Source organism: Sceloporus undulatus, chromosome 2 (assembly GCF_019175285.1).
Source record: "Sceloporus undulatus isolate JIND9_A2432 ecotype Alabama chromosome 2, SceUnd_v1.1, whole genome shotgun sequence".
NCBI classification, from domain to species: Eukaryota; Metazoa; Chordata; class Lepidosauria; order Squamata; family Phrynosomatidae; genus Sceloporus; species Sceloporus undulatus.
Genome location: NC_056523.1, coordinates 159,674,630 through 159,684,191, shown reverse-complemented (window position 1 = coordinate 159,684,191; position 9,562 = coordinate 159,674,630). Strand labels below are relative to the sequence as shown.

Sequence of the window (9,562 nt, the reverse complement as noted above, 5' to 3'; positions counted from 1 at the left end):
TGTAATATTTCCGTTTGAAACTCACATTAACTACCTAGCATCAGCCTACAATAACTGGCTAAGACAAAATAGAACAGGATGAGACAAGACGCAATCTTGAAAATTCACTCTCTCATCCCAGTTCAAAAGCATATCTGCATGTATTGGTTACTCCATGCATGCAAAATGCATATGGCATCCATATTTGAGATATAACCAATTTATAAATATTGGCACAGATATTTATCTGAATCTTAGATACATACAATTTTGCACATTCAGACTTAAATAAGTCCTTGAACATGTCCAAGCAAAATTATGTATTCATACAGAACTATGTATTTATTAGAATGTTCAAAAATACAAGCAAATAAAAGCTCTTTCTAAACAGAAACATGAAACTCTAGTCATGTACGCTATATGTTTGTGATGACCCATGATCGTAACAAAAGTGCCTGCTTTTCTATTCAGTCAGTGAACTCCTCCCTGAGTAATGCCTACCAGAAATAAAATATTTAACCGGGTTGCATAGGGATACATATATGGAGAGACAGACATATGGGCTAGGTAATATGCATACAGTATTAACACCTACAAAAAGAAAGCTATGCATAATCTGTCCATAAGAGCATACTGATAGAGGTGCTTCTTACAGCTTATTGGTGAAATGTGAAATGAATTTGGCCCTTTTCACAATATATCTCTTTAATACAACTGCCCTCTGCTGTGGTCTGATCCAAAATCTCTTACAATCAATGCAGTAATTAGGCAGCAGTCAATAAAAGCAATTTCTGCCTTCTACATACAGGTGTGTATTTTCAGATACATGTGGGTTAACAGACACATGGATACATCTTCCCTCATTCAAAATGTGTGTTCATTTATCATGTATACAATCCAACCATTCCTGCACATCACACAGACATATATATATATATAACTTGCATGCTTTAAGCATGTATGCATCTCTTAAAGGAAGACTTATGCCAACACATGACACATGTCAACATCTCTCTTTTGAATGTGTACACTGTAATTACACATCCCACATCCATATACACTTATAGAATATACCCATAGACATGGCAGTATCAGTTACATAGAACAGAGCAAGAAGAGAGAAAGGAAAATGCACGCACACTTTCTCTCCCTTACACCTGTGTGCATTTCACCTCTTTAATTTGCACACTCTTATAAGTATCCAATATGTCACACCATGTTCTCTGAATCAACTCACACAACTGAATCATTAGAGCGTACAGCACCTCTTTCTGTATAGTATGTGTGTGCATTTGTGTGTGTGTAAGAGAGATGGGTATTTGGGGAGAGTGGGGAAATAATTGATTAATTAATGAATGTGATGGCTTGCAGCCCCTCTAGGAGATTCCGGCTGGATCTGTCAGCTGTTAATCAATCTCCGCTGAGAGAGGCAAAGGAGGCACAAAGGTAAAGCACTTAATTGCATGGGGAAAATGATACAACCCCAGCATATAAAACACATCCTTAAACATGACTCTTGATGCCAATGGGGCTGGGGGAGGGCTAGGATGCAGGCAGAGGGAGCACACAGTCCCAGATGGAACAAGGAGTGGGGGGAGCACACAGAACACACACTCTGTCATTCCACTGTGCAATGTACGCGCCCAGACCAGGCAAGTGACAGGGAGTGCACCTCCCTGCCTTTTCCATAACAGAGAGATGACAGTGATGCTTGTCCACATGGATCCCCCCCAGCAGCACCTGAGGACGGAGGCCTCCAGCCCCTCTCCCCACCCCCCACCCCCACACTTGCTTCTGACAATCCGCCCCTGCTCACATGCAAATGCAAAACAGAAGCCCAAGCTTGCTGCTACTGCTACTGCTGCTGCTATGGATGGGATGAGACACTTCCAGGCTCCAGGCAGGCATCTCTCAGTGGCTGAGCCTCGCCTCCTTCGTGAAGCACCAGAGGTCGCTCTGGTTGGCTTAAAGCTACTTTTTGCATCTTGGGCAGCTCAGTCAGATCTTCTCTTCTGGAGTTTGTGGAAAGGATTTTGCATGTGGTAGGGAGGGGTGCTGCTGGATGAACTGGTTGTTGGGAAATCTCTCTCACACTCTCATCCCCTCCGGTTTTCTGTTGATGACCATATGATCTGGCACAAGGCGCCTGGAGCTGCTACTCGGTCACCAGCTGAGTTCTCAAGTAGGGAAGAGAAACGAAGGCAAATATATATACACATACACACTTACAAATTCACACATACACATAGACACACACATGCACACTCTTCTTATCTAGACATCTTGATTGCTACCCTATCTCCTGCTTCTGCTGCTGTTGCTCCTGCTGCTGCTGCCGCTCACAGGAAAGCATGAACCAGACAAAGTGTCTACTGTAAAACAAAGCAAGTATCTCGTGGAGGAAGAAAGACAGAGGACGCAGCAGAGCTGGGCCACTCAGGACAGAGTTTGCTACACAAGTCAACAAGTGCTTCCTTCCCAGGGACAGAGAGCCGCAGTGGATCATCAAGTGAAGGTCACTCAAGGCGGTAGAACCTCCATCCGGGTAGTCCTTGACTCCAGAGAAACTTCCACCATTACCTCCAAAAGCGAAGACGATTTCTTAACCCTGGCCGCTTCCAGGCTGAGCCGGAAAAAAAGGGTCATTGGGGCTGCCATTGGGGTGGCCATGGTGCTAGTTCTCCTGGTGGCCATCCCCTTGCTGGTGCACAGCTCCAAAACCACCTCCCACTATGAGATGTTGGGCAGCTGCCGTATGGTCTGTGACCCCTACACACCCCAAACCCATGGGGCAGCTTCAGCAGAGGCAAGCCAGGAGCTGGCCGTCATCTCTCCACCTCCTTTTGTGTCTGGAGGGAAGGGAGACCCAGGGAGGAAGGGCAAGTCTGGAATCCGTGGTCCTCCAGGCCCCCCAGGCCCGCCTGGGCCCAGAGGGCCAGCTGGAGAGCCAGGGAGGCCAGGTCCACCAGGCCCCCCTGGCCCAGGCCCTGGGGGTTACATCCCATCCTTCTATAGCCCTAAGATCGCTTTCTACGCAGGACTTCGGAAACCACACGAAGGGTACGAGATCCTCCGCTTTGATGACGTGGTAACCAATGTGGGGAACTACTATGAACCCTCAAGTGGCAAGTTCACCTGCCCTCTACCTGGCATCTACTTCTTCACCTACCATGTGCTCATGCGTGGGGGCGACGGCACGAGCATGTGGGCAGACCTGATGAAGAACGGGCAGGTAAGCTGACATCTCCTCCTATCCTATGATCTTCCTTCTAACCCAAGGCCACCCTCTGCCCTTTCTTCTCTCTTTCTGCAAATATATCTGAGTTCACTTGTAAGCCATGCCCTCTGACTCTCCCCTGTCAACCAACAAAGTCTATAGTACTGTCCCACTTTGACTGCAAAGAGGGTGCTTTCTCCACCAAATTTTCTCTACACCCCTTTCACACTTCCTTTGTAGCCACTTTGTGTACCCTACTTCACCTACTTGCTCCAACATCTGACCTCTTCCTTCTTCAAATAGCCACACCCACCCTGATTAGCTCCTCCCCTTTAATGCGCTGACTCCACCCATTCACCTTTGAAATCTTTCACCTTGAATCTCCTGTCCCTTGGACAGAAATACACAGCATCTGTTTGCAAAAACTTTGCCTAAATTTACTTTATGTACAAAAATATTTGGGACATCATCCATCTCAGGTCTGGGGACTGACACTGCCACCTTACACATGTCTACTCAGGAACAAGCCTTGCTGAGGCCATTGGGACTTACTCTCATATAAGCGTATATAGGCTTACAGCCTGGATTAGCAGTATTTTAGAAAAAACAAAAGGTCAACCTGCGACCCCACCCAACCCAAAGACAGAAGGCAATGGGTCTTTTTAGGGAGAAATATTATTCCTATGAGCAGTGGACACTCTTCCTTCCTTGGCATGCTTCTTATTAGTTAATCTTAAACAATGAAAGGGTACTGTTATTCTACATGATTCATGCATGAGAGGCTCTACAGGGTATTTAAAATAACTGTCTTTATAAACAGTCATTGATTCTAATATTAAGACTTGAGAGAGGAGAAGGTTTAACAAATGAAAAATGCATATGAGGCGCCATTTCCCACTGAGATTCATTTAATATCTCTTCTCCTATTTAAAAAAATCCCTTTAGACTTGCAGTCCAGCCTTGCTGTCAGTCAGGTTTTAAAACAGTCTTAGACCAGATTCCATCCTGGGATCCAACCTGTCTGTTCCTTTCTCTTCTTACCATGTTTACCGGTAACTTTTTTTATTCCCCCCCCCCCCATTTCTATATTTTTTATATTTCAATGGTGGGATTACAGAGAGAGAGAGAGAGAACAGAAGCAGAGAACGAAAATATAAAGGAGACTGTATGGAAAATACTGTAATTTCATTCATAATTCCAAGATAAGAGAATGTTCTCAGTTTTTAATGATGAAAGCAAACTTCAAGAAAAATCACAAATTACATTTTTCCCAACAAAAAATACTTCATTCAGCATGCAACAGGATTCTATTTTCTTTAAAAATAATCTTTGTGTGAAGCCAGTATGAAACTTGATTTCGAAATGCTACAATAAAATAAGTACTCCCTTCCAGTTTACAGAGTAACATGAATTCAAACTTTGTACAGCATCACACCTAGCAACTAGAGTAGTACACATTCTCCCAAATGTAGTATCTTTCATTAGTGAAGTTTAATAGGATTTGTAGTGATGAAAGAAGTAGAACCTATTTGATTCCTGCAAATTTTGTGAATCATCTTTATAATCCTATATGTTAAAAAGAGATGCAAAATATATTTTTTCAATTAGGAGAATCTTATGGAAATTTTAAAGTTTATTATAATAAAACTGTACACAAACTAGTACACTTGCTACTAATGTTGCATGCTACTACATCCATAAACTGTATGCTAAATAAAAAATATATATTTTAGAGTATCTTGCAGCATACATGTGTGTTCAATCTTTTCTGCAAACTGCCACTGCAGATTTTAAAAATATGAAAGATCTATGTATTCATTTGACACTTATGCCAGACATATGTATAGCTACGATGTAATGGATACCTAATATGTGTTGCTGAAAATAAAGTGTTATATTATAACCTAAAATACAACACCAGTATTATAATGAATACTTAAGCACATATAAATGTGTTAACTGCCAAATAATTATGATAATACATATATGTTCTGTGCATTATATAGGTACCATATGTTCAGTTAATTGGAGATGTTGCATGAAGAAAATGTGTGTCATATTTTATCCCATAAATATAGAATTACATCTCTTAATCTAGCATTAATTCCATATTTAGCAGTCAACATATATAGAAAGAGAAATATCTTGATAACAACTGTATCATTTGTAAACATATACAATGAAGAATATCTTGATACATACATGTTCCTGTATACATATTTATATAAACAGATTACATATTAATATGCTATAAAAACTTGATAGTAGTTTCATTCCAGTCACATGTCCATAGGAACATAATGGAATAATTATATATCTATATCTGTAGACTGAGCATTCAAATCAAGAGATTCCATCTAAACTCTTGATACACTAAACGGTTATGAATCTGAAAAGAGCAGTTATCTATAAAAATACTGACTGAATACCAAATGCATTCCAATAATACCTCAACTCCTTCTTGCATGTTATTTGACTTCATTTCTCTCCACCCAAGCTTTTTTCTGTCCATCAAGAACTAGACTTTTTTCATGTTTCTTCTTTAGTTAGCTTTTAATAAACTAGGCTATATGACCCCTATCTGATATTTATCAGCAACCACTCCAAAGCTGAACATGGGTAGAAAGTTTTCAGGTGTCTCCCATCTTTTAAATTTTATTATCAAAGTCAAGAATTATAATTTATTTCTTATTTCACTGGCAGAGACTCCATAAGTACCAAACATGAAATTATAAGCTATATATGGAAATACAATTTCTTAATAACATTTTAATTTGTTTTAATATAAAATGCACCAAATAATTTAAAATTAAGAATTCCCATCTTCAGGTCTTTCTGTTTATTTCAAATAAAGCACTGGCCATTATTTATAATAGACAATCTCATTGTTTTGAATCTTAAAAAATAATCCCTGTTTTTCAAACAGCCACCCCAAATAATGAAAGCAACATATGTCACCTTTCTTCACTGAATCAATATGCTATATATTTACAAGTGGTAACTGAGAGTTCTAGTACAATAGTTAAAACTTTAGATTCTCTCTCTTTTGTTCTCGCTCTCCCTCACACACACACACAGTGTTTTATTTCAGGAATGATCTTTCAAGAGCCAAATATAATCTTTTGATTCAAAATTTCACTCAAGTATCTGTTCTGACTGTCTCGTGCCTCATATAGTATTTTAAAATGCAAACACATTTATAAAACACAAATGCAAAATAAGGTATACAAAAATATGATCAACACCACATTTGAATTGAGATTCCTTCAAACACAATTGTTTTAGAGTATTCTCCAGGCACATGTCAGTCCAACACATTAACCCAACAGTGTGCATGTGGGGCACAGTCACAATGTGAGAAGTAACCCTAGTGACATCTCAGAGTCCATGGCCAATTTGGGACTGGCAGAGCTTCTTTCCGAACACATAAAAAAAAAGGCAAGTGCTGTCCATTTCATTTTCCACTGATTTAATTAATGGCGCGTCCAGCCTGATTGTTTTCATTCGTTTTCTTTCCGTTAAAATAAACTGACCGAGGGAGGTGGTATAAAATGTCTCTGGTGGAGCTGACAGAAAATATTCTGGGACATACAACAAAATGGGTATGAACCTCCAAAATAAAATTGGAAACGTCGGTAACAAAATCTGGGACTTTCTGGTCTTTTCAATCAGTCTGGATTTATCATCGAACACACTTTCTAACTCAAATAGATTATTTTTGTCAGTTTCCCTATCAAACTGGCCCATATCATCTATTTTCATCCAAGTACTGTATATGTATATGGTCTTGTATTAAGGTGAATCTCATCCCGCCTTCCTCTCTGCTGCGTGAAGCAGATGAGGAGTAAAAGAGTTCCAATCGCCCTTCATTGTGTTCATCGATTCTAGTCACTTTTTTTACACGGTTAAACACGGTCAATTTCACACAGGCCTTCAATAGTTTCAACACCAATATCACAGTTGTATCTCAATTTTCCCCACCCCTAACCAACACAAAAATCAATTAATTACTTGCAATATTTGGATAGCAAAAGTGTTACCAAGGATAAATTCTAAATTTTTCTCCTCTCTGATGTAAAAGTGACAGGTTCTATTGATCAGAATACAAACTTCCATCAAATGGCATGCCTCCCTCCCTCCCAACACCCTCCCTCAAGCGGTATAGTAAAGCATCCAAGCACCTAAGTAATGCCTAGCATGATTTATGTTTCACAAGGGTTGCCCCCACCCCCCACCCCTGGCCACGATTCCTCCCCTATTAGCTAAGAATAGAGACTTTTCCTTTTCCTTAAATGGCAGTATGGATTGTAATAGGAAAAGGAACATTGGAATGGAAGGGTTAATTTTTTTTTTCCTTGAGAGATTTTAAAATAGATTTCGACACCTTCACAATTTGTGCTTGGTGAACAGGAACAATTGCCTGTTTATTAAATAATAAATAGCAGGAAGGATAGAAACTGACACGGCACCTGGTAATATTGGTTCAGTCAATTCATCCCCTGAGACCTGTTTGCAGTCAATTTGTCAGCAGAGGCCTTTAGTGGTTTGTTTGGATTTTCTTTCTTTCTTTTTTCTTTTTTTAGTTTTAATACCAAAATGCCTCCTGTCAATTGAGATCAGGGACGAGCAAATAGCCCCATCTTTATCTTTACTCCCTGACCAATAAAACATTTTCTTCTCCTCTCTCTTCCTAGCCTTTCCTTAAATTTATGTAGCTTATTTTACCAGGGAATTAAAACAGAAAAATCACAGTGAGATTTATGTATAATTTGTGAAGCATGGCTGTAAATCCCACAGCAAATTGAGCAAGGTGAGGGAGGGGTTTTGTTTAGGGAAGGGAGGTTTTAATTTGAAAATGCCACAAGTTTCCTGTGCATGTGAGTGTGTGACACTTGAGAATTGTCTGTTGTCAGAGATACCAAACCAAAACACAGCTGAACACGTTCTGCACCTTATTTGTTTGGTTCCACAAATTTAGCTGCAGTCTATCCCACTCTTACTATAAAATTAACCAGGGTCTAAACTGAAAAGGTTAAGTATGATTAAGCAGCAGAAAATGGGTTTAGTTTGGTTTTAAGCTCAATTTCACTGGTGCAGTACAGAATACAAAAATGACAAGACAATACTTTTTAAAACACTGACACAATGCCTTTTCTCCCTGCTACCTGTACTTCCAAGTTGTGACAGGTAAACCATAATTTCTTGGGTTAAAGGAGCAAAGACCCCAAGGGTCATAAGGCATAGTGTCAAGACAGCCTGGATTGCTTACCTAGTTCTTGACAGAACTAGATACGAAATTTAAGGGGAGTCCTAAAACTCAGTTCATACAGTTCTGCATACAGAATTTCCCATGTTTAGTCCTAGGCATCTTTGGGGAAGTTTAGGAAAGTCAGTGTATGAGACACTATTGAGCTAGATTTCCCCTCTGTGTGCCTACTTGAAAACAATTTAAGTACCACAAATAAGTTTTCCCCACCATCCTCTGTGAGCATTTTTCTTGGTTCTTTCCCCCTTCCTGAATCCCTAATTACTTTCTGGACAGTAAAATTCAGCAAGGACAAATACACCAACGTGAGATTTTTGGATGGTGTTTGAAGCCGGTTTGATATTTACAAACACACACATACATTTTGAAAGGATCTGGGCCACTATTCTCTCTTGGCGCCGTTCAACTAGCTGGGTAAAGTACAGCTGCACCTCTCTCCCCATTAAGGCCCTGAAGCATTCCCAGGTGGATCAAGCTGGCTCTTGCCTCCCTTGCCAATCACTCTCAATATCCATCACTTTGTCAGTCCCAAATCCTACACCACAGGGACAGATTCTTGGCTTCTATCCCTGGGCGTTTATCTATGCTTAGTTTTAGGGTTTTTCTTTTCTTTTCTTCTTTTCCCATCTGTCTCACTTGCAAATTCTACATCCATCTCCAGGACAGCTCAAAGATGTGAGATTTACCTGTAATAGGCAATGCCAGATGAGGTTTACAGCTAGATCATCAAAGCAATGCTCAGGGTCATGCCTGCTTGGAAAAAAAATAACAACTATTCTATCCAGCAGGCCTTCCTTCTAATTCCAGAGGTTGTGAAACCCAGGGTTAAGTTTTTTGTACATGCTTAGAGAAGCTCTCTTCTTCAAACAAGATTCAAAGAGAGACAGTGGGGGTCAAAATCCATGTTGAAATGACGCCTCTGGGTTTCCTTTGTAGCTCTTGAATTCCATATAAACCACATTTTGTTGATCAGGATTAAGGAAATACACAGATTTCCCTTGAAATGTGTGTATTTCCTTAGGTAGATTGCTGTTGTGTGCCTTCAAGTTGTTTCCAAATTATGGCAACATTAAGGTGACCCTGTCACAGGCTTTTCTTAG

General features: G+C 40.1%; 1 protein-coding gene across 1 annotated transcript in view; it reads left to right on the top strand.

Moving 5' to 3' along the window:
• The first annotated feature begins 2,647 nt into the window (after window positions 1–2,647).
• Window positions 2,648–9,562, top strand: part of C1QL4 (complement C1q like 4) — a 28,274-nt gene continuing 21,359 nt past the window's right edge. Inside the window, exon 1 of the mRNA XM_042454609.1 lies at window positions 2,648–3,211. Coding sequence (XP_042310543.1) covers window positions 2,648–3,211 — 564 coding nt within the window. The remainder of the gene's footprint in view (window positions 3,212–9,562) is intronic.